Source organism: Phocoena sinus, chromosome 2 (assembly GCF_008692025.1).
Source record: "Phocoena sinus isolate mPhoSin1 chromosome 2, mPhoSin1.pri, whole genome shotgun sequence".
In the NCBI taxonomy this organism is placed as follows: Eukaryota; Metazoa; Chordata; class Mammalia; order Artiodactyla; family Phocoenidae; genus Phocoena; species Phocoena sinus.
The window spans coordinates 102,950,628-102,966,475 of record NC_045764.1 but is presented as its reverse complement, the minus strand read 5'-3'; the positions used below and the strand labels follow the sequence as shown (position 1 = coordinate 102,966,475).

At 48.9% G+C, this 15,848-nt stretch overlaps 1 protein-coding gene across 8 annotated transcripts in view; it reads left to right on the top strand.

Moving 5' to 3' along the window:
• The window catches only part of ACIN1 (apoptotic chromatin condensation inducer 1), a 33,324-nt gene extending 17,565 nt beyond the window's left edge, over nucleotides 1–15,759 (top strand). For 2 of the 8 annotated variants that reach the window (XM_032619505.1, XM_032619466.1), the window contains 11 exons: nucleotides 6,014–6,155; nucleotides 9,610–9,652; nucleotides 10,574–10,707; nucleotides 10,802–10,954; nucleotides 11,956–12,097; nucleotides 12,437–12,582; nucleotides 12,968–13,075; nucleotides 13,216–13,323; nucleotides 13,557–13,881; nucleotides 13,986–14,086; nucleotides 14,816–15,759. In XM_032619505.1, coding sequence (XP_032475396.1) covers nucleotides 6,014–6,155; nucleotides 9,610–9,652; nucleotides 10,574–10,707; nucleotides 10,802–10,954; nucleotides 11,956–12,097; nucleotides 12,437–12,582; nucleotides 12,968–13,075; nucleotides 13,216–13,323; nucleotides 13,557–13,881; nucleotides 13,986–14,086; nucleotides 14,816–15,142 — 1,729 coding nt within the window. In that variant the 3' untranslated portion in view covers nucleotides 15,143–15,759. Of the gene's footprint in view, nucleotides 1–4,081; nucleotides 4,093–4,479; nucleotides 4,542–6,013; nucleotides 6,156–9,609; nucleotides 9,653–10,573; nucleotides 10,708–10,801; nucleotides 10,955–11,955; nucleotides 12,098–12,436; nucleotides 12,583–12,967; nucleotides 13,076–13,215; nucleotides 13,324–13,556; nucleotides 13,882–13,985; nucleotides 14,087–14,815 lie in introns of those variants that run through there. The other 6 variants (XM_032619515.1, XM_032619487.1, XM_032619534.1 and 3 more) reach the window with 5 other exon arrangements.
• Nucleotides 15,760–15,848: the final 89 nt, after the last annotated feature.

Below are 15,848 nucleotides of genomic sequence, written 5' to 3'. Positions count from 1 at the left end.
GGGAGTATAGCATGTCTTTTCTGTAATGGCAGTTTCAAAGTAGATGTTGACAACCTGCTACTAATTGGGCCTGAGGAAGTGCCTCCTGGGCACCTTGAGAGGCAAGTAATTTTCTGAAAAGCTGCTTGCTTGTCCTCAAATCCTGTGGGTCTCTGAGATCCTGGCAACAGAGTGGCACTTTGTGCTGTTTTGAAGCACCTTATTTAATGGAGTTTTGCATGCAAGTCCAGGGCAAATGAACCTTGGAGTTATATACAGAGTTTTTCTCCTCAGGTAAACGTGGCTTTGATCTTCATTTATGACTGAGCTCATCTAGTCACATTGATTCTGGCATGGTGATAGCAAGTGGCACCTTGGGCAAATATTGAGATTGTCCATTGTTGCCAAGCTTCGGTGGAGCAGCCCATAGGTTAGAAATGCAGTCTGAGCTCAGAAGTAGCTCTCACACATCGCTCTTACTTGCTTTCCTTCTGCCTACCTTCCACATGGTCTATGCAGCAGCCTAACAAAATGAGATGCTCGAAACCCATAGGCTCTTCTGGCACTGGATTTGGTAAATGAATCTTTGAGAAGTTTGCCTACATTTCTGGAGGCCGTACTAAACTGATTCACAACACTCCTTCTGGTCTTTCACCCCTCTAGAGTGCTAGTGTTCAGCCTGGTGATCTCTGGAGCCCTGGCCAATTTTAAAAGTGGGATCAACAGTGAGTGCTAAATGGAAAAGACCATTTGTAGCTTAATCTTGGTTTTCCTCTCTATCTCAACAAGAAGTCATATGAGTTTTAAAAAAACAGAGCTGGGGCCTGTTGATTCAGTAAAGTGTTAAAAAATAATTAGACTTCAAGGACCTCTCACCACTTGGAAGAGATTGCCTAAATTTTTTTGGCTGTGCTTGGTTAAATCCATTGTGATTCTGATTGTGCCCTGAGGAACTCTAGGTTTATGAGGTAAGGTGTCTTTTTCATTTATTGGGGCAGGAATTTGTGAGCCCTCAGTTCTGTTTCACTTGAGCCCCGTTCCAGAATCTAGTCCTCTGCCTGCTTATAGATACAACAAAAATTTCCTCATACAGCAGAAAATAATGGTACTCTCTTTTTACATTAAAAAACATAGAGAAAAAAAAAAGGGAAAGGAAAAACTTTGTGTGGGCAGCTGTATCATCCAGTAATAGTTAATTCAAACCCCAATTTTTCTAAATACAACCTTCCTGTATACACAAACCTTGCAGGCAATAGTAGCGTTGGGCTCTTGGCACTATGCTTATTTGTTTTTTCGCCTGAGTAGGAGGAAGGAAATGGTCCTTTAAGCCAGTATGACAGTGTAATTGATACTCCTCAGGGGACCTACAGTGCCAGTATGCCAAATGATGCATAATTTTTAAAAAGTAAAATTTATTGTTATCAATAGAGTTTGCTCACTGAGAAGTTGGTATCTAAGGACACACCCTCTAAAACCATACAGACCTCTGTTATCTTGGGACTGGTATGCTCCTGAGGGTATTCTATGTTTAAATCTCACTGCCTAAGGGTAGTCAGATCCCACTGTTTCTTACTAAATTTCACATCAGGTCCTCAGTTCCTTCTGAATTTTCTATAGTAACTAAAGTTCAAACATATATGTCTATAGAAATTTCCCTTTCCATTAGTTTTTCTGAATCTCATTCCTATTCAGATGTGAACTCTAATGTGATGTTATTAGCCCGTAAGTAGTTCTGTCCTTTTCTTCTGGGCTACAAATGCTTTGTGCACTGTTTAATTTTGGGTAGATATCACCCACCCCCATCCCTATGCAGTTTCACTTATTTTTTCAAAGGTATCAGAAATACTTGTGCAAGAATTTAAATAGTGGGAAAGGAGATGCCTTTTGCATAAAAGGGACTACAAAGAAAAGCTGTGTGGGGCTCTGACGCATAGCCAAGAAGGCTTTGGGACTAGTCCTGCAAGTAGATTGAGTCCCATTTTGGGATAATTTCGAGGCTTCCTCTTTTTCTTATGAAAATGAAGTTTTGGGAATTCTTCGGTCCCACAGGTTTGATCATGGGGAAGTAGACAGCACAAACTCATTGTGTCTTAAGAAGACCAAGAATAACGTCATAAAATTCTTATTCTTGAAAAAAAAACGAGATAGAATTTCCAATTGAAAGAAGATTCTTCCTCCAGGGATGCCACTTTTGGAGAGGCATATTGGCAGCTGAAAGTATTTTAGGACAATTGATGGACAGGGAACATGTATTTGAGGATGTTTGAAGGTAACATTTCTCTGTAGGATAACGGTGTCTGTGGGAATTCTATCCAAAAGTACTTATTAAGAAGAAAACCTTTAATTCAGCAAGGATTTACTAAAATATCCACTTGGTACCCCCAATGACAACCTAATTGGGAAATATTTACTGAGCGTTTCTTTGCGTTAGGCCCCAGGCTAGGGGTCAAGGGATGCAGTCTCTGACCTTGAGGAGCTCTGCAGGGTAGAGGTGAGGGGGAAGTAAACCAGCAGGTACTAGACAGTGATGAGGGCATTGCTGAGAACCTGTCAAACCAATTAGTGCCTTTACATCAGAGACAGAGCAGTCTACTCTTTGAGGATGCTCAAAAAAAAAAGCTCCCTAGGTGTCACCAAATGAGATAATGGCCTATTAAATGTACACGTGTTTTATGCACATCCTTACCTTGACTTGGGGTGTCTTCCAAGCCAGACTCCTAAGAGCAAATCTTTATCACACTGTTAGATGAGATAGGTATTGTTATTAACCCTATTTTACAGATTAAGAAACTGATACACAGAGGGGATCAGGAACTTGCCCGATATTATGCTACTTGTGTGCGGGGTGGGGCTGAGGCCTGGATTGAGACCTAGCCAGTTTGACTCCAGAGCTCTCAACCTTACTGAGCAGCCAGGGACCACTCAGTGAAAAGGAACTCTAGTCTGATGTATAAACGCGACTGCTTTAGCATGCAGTTGACATGTAAGTTTAAGATTTTAAGCAGGAGGGAGGAAATTTCAGTTTTGACTAAACGCTCTGGTATTACAAATGAGATAATACTAAGTTTTTGGTTAAGTACACAGAAGCTTGTCTTAGTGTTAAACCTTTACTGCCACTGGGATACAAAAGGAGCACCTTTGCAGTCAACAAATGGGCATTTTGAGCATCTACTGAGTGCTTTTTTGAATGGGTAGAGGCAGCTTCCCATTTTACATTATTCTGAAGATGCCCCTGATTAGTAATTTCCATTTAGTTCCCACTTTCTGCCCAGCAGATCGGCACACACCCCACCACCACCACCCCTACCCCTGTCCCCAATAACAGTCCTCTCATTTCAGTTTCTTATCTACTTCAGAGCCCTCATTTTGGAGCCCTTCTACCCAAGGTCCCCTTGCCCTGTTTATCCATTTCCTTTCTGGCTCCTGCAGACCCTGGGGCAGGGTGACCTTATTAAAGACTCTGTGAAACAAAGTTGTCTGTCTTCTCTTCAGAGACACCTCTCCCCTCCTCTACTGGTAATTCAAAAAGGAACTTTCTCCTTATCCACTCCTTCCATCTCCCTGAAGAAAGGATACGTGGTCATTGCTCGTGGTGAGCAGCCAGTTACCATACAGTGATTGGATAGTGCCAAATCTCATCCCACCTCCCCACCTTGAACCAGCTGATCTGGTTTCAGTGTTCTATGCCTGGCTTCTCAGGTAGAGGAAGGTGGGCACTTAAAAAGTGCTCGTGACCCTCCCCTCTGTCTCTTTGCAACTTTGGCTTTGTTATCTTCCTTCTTATCATTTTTCACTCCCAGCTCTGCTGTTTCCTTTCCTTCTATTCTCTGGAATCTTCCAAGCAAGCAGCTGTAACTTTGTATGTCCTCTCTACCCAGCCCCCTCCCCCGCCCCCGTGGAAGAGGAGAGAGCACCCTCTCCCTGTGGGGTTAGGCCTCGGTAGCTGTTGTAACCTGAGAAAAGAAGGAAAAAGGCCAGGCCTTTTGAGCCAGCAGTGAGCTCCTTGTGGCCTGCCAGAGTGTAAGAGCCTTGCTCACTCAGCGCCCTCCCTCTCTTCTTTCCCCTCCCCTGCTGCAGCAGGGCCCTCCCCCATCCGCACACACGGGCTGCTGGGTAAGTGGCAAGATGGCTCCCCTGCATGTCTCCGGCTGATCGCCGCCGCTCCGCCAATACAATAGAGCCAGCCACTACCAGCAGCCTGGCCCTCTTCCTCCTCCTTCTCCAGAGAGACCAATCCAGCTGAATTCGGGGTTTGCCGTGAGGACTTAACGCTTATCTCTTAAAAGCCAGATCTGTTTTAGCCTCCCCTCACCACCACCACCATCTCCCCTTCCATTTACCATTTTTTGGATCCCCAGTTGCTGCATCTCGATTTTCTCTCTCTGGATCGGGTGGTTGGGGAGGAGGTGGTGGGATCTTGGGACAAGGAAGGTGTTTTGGTTTTTTTTTTTAATTTTTTAGGATTTTTTTGTTTGGTTTTTGTTATTTCTTCCATTCCAGAAAGGGATAAACAGCACTTCCAGGGGGAGAAAAAAAATCATGTTATCAGAAAGCAAAGAAGGGTGAGAGCTTCACATTTCCATGTATCCCTTTTCCCCACCACTCTAGCTCCCCTCATCTCCCTTCTCTTCCCCGTGGCTTTCATTCCGTCTTTTCGTTTTGATTTGTCTTCAGTCATTCTGCTTTCCCCCTTTGTCCTTCCTGCCCGGTTTCTAATTGGCCCCACTTGCCCTCTCTGTGTGGGAAATAGGTATTTTTTGGATAAGACTTTTCTTTAGATTTAGGCAGTTGAAGCTCGTGTTTCTGTGGGAGCCTATTAGCTGGGGGCACATTTCCGATTTTCTCCTCCCCCCCTTCCCATGCATCCCTCCCTGCCTGCTCTGGGGAGGCTGTTCTGACCTCTGGGTGTCAGGCAGCCTGTCGAGAATGCCGAATTTTCTGGTGTTGGTCAGCCTGGGGAGGCTTGCTTTCCCCTCTCTTGAGACTTAGGCCCCTGATCATCTTGATTTGATTTTTTTACCCCTCAGTGTTTGGGTGGTAGTGGGGATGAGATTAGAGTTAAGAAGTTCAGGATGAAGACAGAAAAAAGAAGATGGGATAGTTTATCTGAAGTGAACCTCTGGGATTCGTTGCCTGCAATGGGAGCTGACTTATGTGATTCAGAGGGGTGGGGGAGTGGGTTCAGCGTTTGTGGGGGGGATGCGTGGTGTAGGGGAGGGTGTGTCCTGACTGGGAGGCCTGCTCTCTTTATCTCTTGGAAGTTGGAATAAGGGAGTGGGAGAAACTGGGCGAAGGCCGAATGTAAGAACAATTCCTACACCTCTGAGCAGGTAAAAGTGGCCTGGTGCTTCTCTGAGCTTTCATACTCTGTCTGGCAGTTTTTGTTTTTCCTTTTGGATTAGAGGGAGTCCCTGTTAAAGCTTGAACCCTCGCCAACCTTCCTCTCCCTGCAGCCCTCACCCCCACCATTTCTCCATTCCTGGTGTCTGCAGACCCTGAGGGTCAGTAGGCTTTTGCTTACTAAGCAGTTGATTAAACCCAAGGTTGGGATCATCTGCCACAGCCCTGGCTGTTCTTTCTCCTCTTCTTAAGGGATCAGGCTTCCCTTAGTTTCTCATGCAGCTTGGCTAAGTAAAGGTGTCTGCACCCAGGTCTAGGGAGGCCACGGGGTTGTAGGCAAATCACAGTTACTTTTGAGGGACTTTGCAGAGAGGGATGTTTCTCCTCTTCATATAGGGGTACTCTGGTGAATTACCTAAGAACATTGGAGCCCTGACCCCACACATCACAGCTTTATCCCATCTGGGCAGTGAGTGAATGTGGTCGCTGTGATCTGTGCTCTTTCCCCTAGGAAAACCGTTTCCTGGTTTTCCTGGGGGGACAAGGTCTCTAGTCTGATCTAAAAAGCAGCCCTCCCAATCCCACCCAAGTGATGAGGCATGGGGGTTTCCTTGACCCAAAACCTAACGTCTTGCTCTCTCTTCCCCTTGGTTCTTTCCTGCCCTTCCCTCCCAACCTCTCCCCATACTGACAGTGAGGAGAAGGAGGAAGTGACCATGGACACAAGTGAAAACAGACCTGAAAATGAGGTTCCAGAGCCCCCCATGCCTATTGCAGACCAAGTCAGCAATGATGATCGCCCAGAGGGCAGTGCCGAGGATGAGGAGAAGAAAGAGGTAAATATCCAAGCCACCTGCTGGGGTGGGTGGGCAGGAGTGGACCTGGGGGAAAGAATAGAGCACTCCAGTGATCCCTCGTACACAGTGGGATAGCTTAAAGAAGGGACTAGGCAAAGACTTGGATCAGGATAGGGCCAAGGGAGAATTCGCTGGTTTAGCAAGGGAGACCCCTTGTGATGGGAACAGGGCTCCTTTATTCCCCTTTCCTTGTTGGGGAAGTAGTGCAGGTGGGGAAGTTTGTAACCAGCGGGAAAGTCAGCTAATGGCCCTTTAAGACCCAGGCTCAGCTTTACCGGCTACCTTCTTTAGCTTCTCCCTGTGGTAACCCCTCTAGCTTTCCCTCCTTTTTAAAAGTGTGTTGGAGATCAGCGCCATCTAGTGGGCCGTGATGGTTCTCAGCTGACCACCATGCTGAGGAATTTTTGTTCCTCATCTGCCCCCTAGTGGTCTCATTGCAGAGATGTAGCTACTTAGAAGCCAGCCCCTGGGGTCATCCCAAAGGCCCCTTCCCCATTTTTGTGACCTCTTTACTTACTTTTTTGGCATATATCTTATTTTGTGTCCTGAACCCAATTCAGGGGCTCCCCCCATCAGAGCCAGCGAAGTCTTCTTGGCTCTTAAAGTAATTAGAGCCAGAATTAGCTGGGTTTGGGAGTAGGGTAATAGGGTGGGAGGGACTGTTGTGTGTGTAGCCTTTCTTTGGTGTGTGTTGCGGGGGTGGGGGCCGGTGAACGTGATTTGATGTGCAGAATATTATTTATTACAAGGTCCTTCTTCCCCGTAAAACTTTGTCCAAGTACCTCATGTACGGTAATCCGCCCGTAAAATATAACCCTGCCCAACTGGCCAATCGCTGATGCCGCCTCTTCCTCTGGACCCACCCGCTGCTCCTGAGCTGCCCAGTCAGCCGAGTCTGCTATCCAGGTGTCTTGGCCAGAGGGGGGCATGTGTATGGGATCCTGTGATGGGCCCCCTTTTGCCTCCCTGCCTTGCTTACATCAGGGGGCCAAGAAGAGCACTGTTCTGGAGAGACTTGTATTGAGAAAGCAAAAAGCATTTGGAAAGGGGTGGACTTGCATCATCTCCCTCTTTGGGACACCCCAAGAAGAGCTTGTGTCAGTGCTGGGGCGCCTGCCCACACGCCCTTGCCCTTTTGAGGACTGTGGGTTGCCTTATTTGCTACAGACTGTTGGGATCCCCATCTAGGGCACCAAGACCTCCTAAAGAGTCAATGTTTGTGATCACAGTGCCATGCTGTAAAATACTGAATGGGGCTCTCCGCTTAAGCTGTGACGACTAGGAACCCTGCAGAGAAGTCTAGGGTCTGAGCCCAGAGATTTAAGGCTGATGACAGCCCAGCCATGTATCACCACTTGCTCATCAGATGGACTTTCCTTTGGTCCCTGTTGTCCATGGTGAAGGGCAGCATATGTTGGTTGCTCCAACTTCTCCTCCATCCCTGGAGGCAGGGGCTCATCCACCCACCTGACTGGAACCGCTGTCTCAGCTGGAGTCCCTGAGGAGATGCCACACACCACTCTCAGAAGAAACGTATTCTGACCTTGCTGCTGAATGTGTGCCAGGTCCTGGGGCTACCCACCTACTACCCCCAGGCTGCCTTCAACAGAGGCTCCATGATCCCACTCGGTGAGAGGACCCCCTCCCCAGTTACAGGCAGAGGAGAAAGGGACTCTGGAGTCATCACCTGGATTCCAAGTATTGGGTGGTGGTGTTGCTGCAGCTTGCCACTGATGGACATAGGGTCCTGCCTCTCACGATAAAAGGCCAGGACCATTTCTGCTACATACAGGCCATCTCATCAGGGACTGCAAGATGATGCCCCTACAGGGCCGGGACTGATGTCTCTGCCCCCTTTCCCCCGTACCCCTCGCTGAGCCTGGCCACCACCAGTGAACTGTCTTGACATCATGGAAACTGGGCAGCGTCCCCCCACACGTTTCCCTCCCGCCCCCCCTGCGCCCCTGGGAGGACTCTGGCAGTGCCGTGCTGACCACCACGCCGTGCGCCCACCTTTTTTGCCAACCCAACCCCCCACCAATTGCACAGCGCCTAGCAGGGAGGGCTCATTCTGATTGGACCGGCGGTTGACTAGATACAGTACACAGTGAGGTGCGATTGGCTGAACTGAAGATCCCAGGTGTGAGATGGTACCTGGAACATTTGTCATATTCCTAGTTTATTTTCCTCTTTATTTTCTTCTTTCTCCTCTTTTTTTAATCTTTTATTTTAATTTTTTTCTTTATCTTTTTTTCTGATTTCTTTATTGGATTTGTTTATTTATTTGGTTCATGTTTTTCCTGTTTTAATTAAGACTTTTTTTTTTTCTCACTAACTTACCCATCGAGAGCGGCCTGGCTAGGGGTCAGGCTGGCCCTTAACGGAGACCAAGGAGACTTGGTTAGACGACACAAAACGGGGCTGGGGGGTGGATGGGGAAAAGGGATTTCATCAAGAGGGTTCCTGCCCTACCCTTTAGAAGGGTGGTAGGTCTTAGTTTTTCCAGAAATAAGCACTTAAATCTAAAATGCTCTATTCCCTTTTTTGCTCTCTCTCTTCCTCTTTTTGCTCTGTCCACAGTCTTTCTCCCACTGAGTGTTTGGGGCAGAGACTTGCTCAAAAGCAAGTTTGGAAGTTTCTGGTCCTTGGCAGAGCCCCTAAGGCATAAGCCCTGTTTGGAGAAGAAACAGTAAAGGCTCTGCTAGAGCTCCGTACAGTGGTCAGAAAGTCTGAAACTCCCTAGGGACAGTCTGCCCTGCATAAAAACTTGTCTTTACCAAAGACACCTTTAAATTCTCTCTGCTGGCAATTGGCTCAGGAGGCTCATCTCCAGTGAGTCTGGTGCTGCCGTCCACAGTGTGGTGGGCATCCAGGCAGTCTTAACAGTCTGCTGTCCAAGCCGCTCAGAGCCAGTGTCAGTGGATGTCAGGCTGGGCACTGAGAAGAAGAGGAGGGTTATGTTGTCAAAGTGCCATCCCAAAGTTGGTTTTCCTTGTTTCCTCGTGTTTTCCTCGAGTTAGCAAGGAAGACCTTAGAAGGACCAGATGACCCAGCTCTGGACATAGCTTGTTGGGCTTGGCATCCTCTCAACCAGTAGAGACAGTGGAAGAGGGCATGACCAATGCTTTTAAAGTGCTGGGAGGCTACTGAAATAATTCTTCCAGCTTATTTCTGGTTAAGCTAATACATAGGTGTGGTATGGACTAGATGACTTTTCCCTGCTGTGATGTTTGGTTTTATTTTTTTCTCTAACTTGCATTGATTCTGCTTCGTTTTTGCCGTTTGCCGCTTCTGTTTTGGTCTCTGTCTGTCTCTGTGTCTCTCTCTCTCTGTGTCTTTGGAGCCTATGCTAAGACTGCCCCATCTAACCTCTTTCCCCCCTCTCTGTGGGGTGTGTCTCTTTCTCTTTTTTCCCCTTTTCTTCTCTATACAGAGCTCGCTGCCCAAATCATTCAAGAGGAAGATCTCCGTTGTCTGTAAGTCTAGCCCCAAATCCCTGATACAGGTTCGGAATACCATAAAAATCAGAGTTGATAGAGAAGTAGATTCCCATTCTCTGTCAGTGGCATTCTTGCGTCGCCCCCTGCCATCCCACCACCTCCACCCAGCAAATCTACATCTTTTGGGCGTAGGTAGTGTTTCATTTTAAAATTCAGAACTTCACAAACAATCCTTGTTACTTTTCCCCAGTCACACTTCTTTCTTAACCCTAATGAGATACACCGTGAGATGTCTTACCATTTCTTGTTTAGTCCTCCTGCTTTTATTATTTCAGATGTCTGAACCCTCAGAACGAGGAGTGGGTTTGAGGGATTCCTATAAAATGCTTACCAGTTTATACTTTATTCTAAGAGAGCGTCTGAGAAAATGAGAGTGCCCACACCTCCAACAGTAACGTCTTTAACATTTTGCCAATGAGGAACTCATTGGTCTTTATGACTTTAAATAGGTCTTCAAATAATAGGTCTTTATGACTTTAAATATATCAATCTGTAGTGTGAAAATAACCTCAAGCATGACCAGGTCACATCATGATCTAAAATTAAATTAACTTGGATTTTAGTATCACATAGTCTTGTTTTTCTCATTCCCATGTCATCCTCAGTCTGTCTTCCCCAGTACTTTAGATTTTTCTACCACTAAAAGTTTAAATTGCTTACCAGCCTAGTTAGCTCTTCCTTGTTGCCTTCAGAGATCAGTAGTTTTCATCTTTCAGGAAGTGGCTCTAGGCCTTTCATTGTTTACTCTGAAGCATGGTTTCCCCAGTCCCCAAATGTGGTTTCCTTAAGTTAACCTTTTACTAAAATTCCAGTCGAAGGCTCTCTGTGGGTGTTGTGGTGTGAACCAGCAGAGGGCCTGAGAGCATCTAACTGTGGGGTCCTATTTCTTGGGGACAGCAGCTACCAAGGGGGTGCCAGCTGGAAACAGTGACACAGAGGGGGGCCAGCCTAGTCGGAAGCGGCGTTGGGGAGCCAGCACGGCCACCACACAGAAGAAACCCTCCATCAGTATCACCACCGAATCACTCAAGGTGAGGTGGGAGGGGCCGGGGAAGGGAGGATGAGACATGACGTGGGAGTAGACATGGGCCCAGTGTAACGGGGTGGGGGGTATCTGTGTCCCAGAGCCTCATCCCCGACATCAAACCCCTGGCGGGGCAGGAGGCTGTTGTGGATCTTCATGCTGACGACTCCCGAATCTCTGAGGATGAGACAGAGCGTAATGGTGATGATGGGACCCATGACAAGGGGCTGAAAATATGCCGGACCGTCACTCAGGTAAGCCTCCTGCACCCCACTTTGGGGGAGGGGGCCATGGATGCAGAGTGGGCAACTGAATGAGGAGCTAAGGCGGAGTCCTAGAAGGGAAGTCTGCCATCTGTGCAGAGGGTTGGGTGAGTTGGCCCTTGTAGGGTATGAGTCAGCAGGCTACCAGATCTAACCTGTAGCCTGTAATAAAGTTCTGTAAGAACACAGCCACCCCAGTTCATTTACTCTTTTTTTGTTTATTTTTGGCTGCGTTGGGTCTTCGTTGCGGTACGCGGGCTTCTCATTGCGGCAGCTTCTCTTGCTGCAGAACAGGGGCTCTAGGCGCATGGGCTTCAGTAGTCGTGGCACATGGGCTCAGGAGTCGCGTCTCACGGGCTCTAGAGCACAGGCTGAGTAGTTGTGGCACACGGGCTTAGTTGCTCCGCGGCATGTGCGATCCCCCGGACCGGGGTTCAAACCGTGTCCCGGCATTGGCAGGTGGATTCTTAACCACTGCACCTCCAGGGAAGCCCAGTTCATTTACTCTTATCTCCGGCTGCTTAAGTGCTATAATATCAGAGTTGAGTAACTGCAACCATATGGCTCACAGAGTCTAAAATGTTTAATATCTTGCCCTGTACAGAAAAAATTTGCCAATTCCTGCCTTAGTTTTCCTCATGGCAGAGTTGAGGCATTACAAATCCCAGGATCTGGTGGAGGTGAACATAATAATGAAATTTCCTCCCTAGTGGAAGAAGCATGTTAGGTTGACTTACCACCATCTCTCCCTGAGAAACCGGAAACTGAAAAGAATGTACCTGCTTGGTGTTTAAGAATCCCTCTGTAGGGACTTCCCTGGTGGTCCAGTGGCTAAGACTCCATGCTCCCAATGCAGGGGGCCTGGGTTTGATCCTTGGTCAGGGAACTAGATCCCACATGCCACAACTAAGACCCGGGACAGCCAAATAAGTAAATAATAAATAAATCAATTTAAAAAAAAAAGAATCCGTCTGTTATCTGATACCTTACAGGTGGTGCCTTCCGAGGGCCAGGAGAATGGGCAGAGGGAAGAGGAGGAAGAAGAGAAGGAGCCTGAAGCAGAAGCCCCTGTACCTCCCCAGGTCTCAGTAGAGGTGGCCTTGCCCCCACCTGTGGAGCATGAAGTAAAGAAAGGTAGGTGCAGCATTATGAGTGAAACATGTGGCCGCCTGAATTCCCAGAGCACTTTATTTGGACCTCTTTTAAAGCGTTTAATGTTTTCTGCCTCGTGTTCTAGTATTTTACACATGTCTTCTCCTAGTTATCAAGCTGCTTGAGGGCTAGGTTTGAATCTGTTTAATTTTTGCATCTCCATAATGAGGAGATCAGCCTGGACCGTACCTTGCACAGTGCAGGTGCTCAGCACATTTAGACGGGACAGTGACTACTGGTAGGGAGTTTTAAAGTCCTGCTGGAGGTGGAAGAGCCAGCGTTGCTCCCTGCTGAAAGTCATTCTTGTGCTCTGTTTGATAGTGACTTTAGGAGATACCTTAACTCGACGTTCCATTAGCCAGCAGAAGTCGGGAGTTTCCATTACAATTGATGACCCAGTCCGGACTGCTCAAGTGCCCTCCCCACCCCGGGGCAAGATCAGTAACATCGTCCACATCTCCAATTTGGTAAGTCATTTTTTTCCCACAGTGCAGCTTGGTTTAGAGTCTGAGCTTTGGACTCATGTTTCTTAGGTTCAACTCCTGGATCTGCTGGTTACTCACTCATTGAGTGAGTTATTTTACCTCACAACCTGTCTCATCTGAAAAATGGGGAGAAAAAAGTATCACCCTGCAGGGTTGTCTTGAGAATTTGTAGAGAGCCTGGCCCATGATGTCTCAGACAGTGTTACCACTCTTCTCACATTCCTGATGGAGGGTTCCTAACCTCTCTGGCCTCACCCAGACTTGGAAGCTATACTCCTGTGACAGTGGTGTGGGAAATCTTCAAACTAGTTACATGAGTATAGTTCTTGCCTTCTTTAAGACCCTGAAATTTCGCTTTCATTGGCAGGTTCGTCCCTTCACTTTAGGCCAGCTGAAGGAATTGTTGGGACGTACAGGAACTCTGGTAGAAGAGGCTTTCTGGATTGACAAGATCAAATCTCACTGCTTTGTAACGGTGAGGGGAAGAAACTGATTCTCTAGGTTGTGGCCTGTATTTCCTTTTGTGACCATCGTGGGCAGATTTGAGGGCATTGTGGCAAGTGGGAAGGGTTGAAGGCCTGTTGTGACCCTCTGCCTTCTCCCTCCCTCTGTCAGTACTCGACAGTAGAGGAAGCAGTTGCCACCCGCACAGCTCTACATGGGGTCAAATGGCCCCAGTCCAACCCCAAATTCCTCTGTGCTGACTATGCTGAGCAAGATGAGGTAAGAAACCAAGGGAAAGGAAGGAGGCGGGTAGGGGCAGGGGAGGCCGTTATCCACTAGATTCCAGCTGAGATCCCGGCCAAACCTGCCGTCACTGAGATTCCTTTTCCCTCCTCTTTGGTTCCTTTAGTTGAACCATGGGGCTCCAAAGTCTGTTCACTGGTACCTGGGCTCCTTCAGTGGGAGTGATGTCATCTTCATCCTGACTATCCTTGTCCCTCCTCTACCCGCAGCTGGATTATCACCGAGGCCTCTTGGTGGACCGTCCCTCTGAAACTAAGACAGAGGAGCAGGGGGTACCACGGCCGCTGCACCCCCCGCCCCCGCCCCCAGCCCAGCCACCACAGCACCCCAGGGCAGAGCAGCGGGAGCAGGAGCGGGCGGTGAGGGAACAGTGGGCAGAGCGGGAACGGGAGATGGAGCGGCGGGAGCGAACGCGATCAGAGCGCGAATGGGATCGGGACAAAGTTCGAGAAGGGCCCCGTTCCCGATCACGGTCCCGTGACCGCCGCCGCAAGGAACGCGCAAAGTCTAAAGAAAAGAAGAGTGAGAAGAAAGGTACTTAGCTAGGGGGGGCACACATACTCAGTAGTAGGTGGGAAAGGGACCCAGGTGGGACAGAGTCATACGCATCAAGTCTGACTCACTTTCTTCCACCTCAGAGAAAGCTCAGGAGGAACCACCTGCCAAGCTGCTGGACGACCTTTTCCGTAAGACCAAGGCGGCTCCCTGCATCTATTGGCTCCCACTGACTGACAGCCAGGTGAGCACACGCCTTCCTGCCTTGAGGGGCACTCAAGCTCAGGAGGAGCCACCTGCCAAGCTACATCAAGGCTTGGGAGTGAGCAAGGGGAGAGTCGTGTGACTACGAGAGTGAATAGGCCCAGGTATTGGCTTAGAATAATAAGGCAGAAGCTAAGCATCACAGAAAGAGGCAGTTTTAAGACCCAGTTGATTGAGTGGGCCATAGAGAAGCCAGAGCCATAAAGGATAGAGGTAGACACGAGATCGGAACTCTGTGTGTGTCCCAGGAAGCTGGTGGTGCCAACCGTGCTTCTTGGAAGTTGATTTTAGTTAGCTGAGAAATCTGTGTTTAATAAACTCAGCTGTTTCTCTTTCTAATTTCTAGGGGTTTTAGCTTTTTAAATCTCCGTTTCTTTGTGATGGGCCTTTTGGGAATTGTAGGTTTATGCTACTCCACTAGAGAGAATAGAGATTTGTTCACATCGAGTTAGCTTAGGAACTACCAGAGGCCAGGCATGGATGGTGCCACACTACCTGTCGTGGGCATAAAAGATGAAGACTGGGAGGAGGGCTTGGGGCTCTGAGACGAGGACAGAAGTGACTGCTGAGGCCCTGCCCCTTCCTGCATAGCAGGAAGGCTGACAGTGGTCCCGAGCTAAGAGTGCAGGGTCCAGGTGCAGGGAGACCAGGTGAGACTCATGTGAGCAGGGCTGAGGTACCTGTTCTCTGCCTTCCCTGCCTGCTACAGATTGTTCAGAAGGAGGCAGAGCGCGCTGAACGGGCCAAGGAGCGGGAGAAGCGGCGAAAGGAGCAAGAAGAAGAAGAGCAGAAGGAGCGGGAGAAGGAGGCGGAGCGGGAACGGACCCGACAGCTGGAGCGAGAGAAGCGGCGAGAGCACAGCCGGGAGAGGGACAGGGAGAGAGAGAGGGACAGGGAGCGGGACAGGGGAGATCGAGATCGGGAGAGGGACAGGGACCGGGAACGAGGCAGGGAGAGGGACCGCAGAGACACCAAGCGCCACAGCAGGAGCCGGAGTCGGAGCACGCCTGTGCGGGACCGGGGTGGGCGCCGCTAGCCGCTAGCCGGGAGAACACTAGGGAGAGCTGCAGGCACTGGCCACCCTGCCCCAGGGGGCTTCAAGGCCACAGAGGGATAGGTACAGTCTCCACCACCCTGGAACCAGGGGTCTTTCACACCATTTGCCCAGTGCTGAAGTCTGGCTGCCACCTGTCCCCACATACCAAATGGAGCAGTGGGCATCTTCCCACCCTACCCCCGTAATCTATCTCTTGGGACTTAGCCCTCTCCTCCCTCTCATTTCCCATTAAGTCTGTGAGAGGGAGGAGCTATGTTAGGGAGGGAGGTGGTTGGCCCAGAGCTGGGGAACAGCCAGGAGCCCCAAACCTCTCTCTCGTTTTTCCTCCATCCTGCTCACCACCTCCTTTGGTACTTGCACCCCCCTTTTGGGAACAGCCGGGGCCAGGACTGGGTCACCTATGAGCTGAATCAGCATCTCCTCCTGAGTCCCAGGGCCCCTGCAGTTCCCAGTCTCTTTGGTCCTGCAGCCCATGCCTCCTGCCCACCGGTTCCACTTTATATCCACCTTTTCCTTTTGTTCAATTTTTATTTTTATTTTTTTTATTATTAAATGATGTGGTCTATGGAAAATAATAAAATCTGACTTAGTTTTAACTAGTGTGATTGAGTGGCTTTCCTTGGGCAGGGCCTGGGTGAGAGCCATGTTGAAGGGGAGGCTGCAGCATGCAGAGCAGCCAGCATTG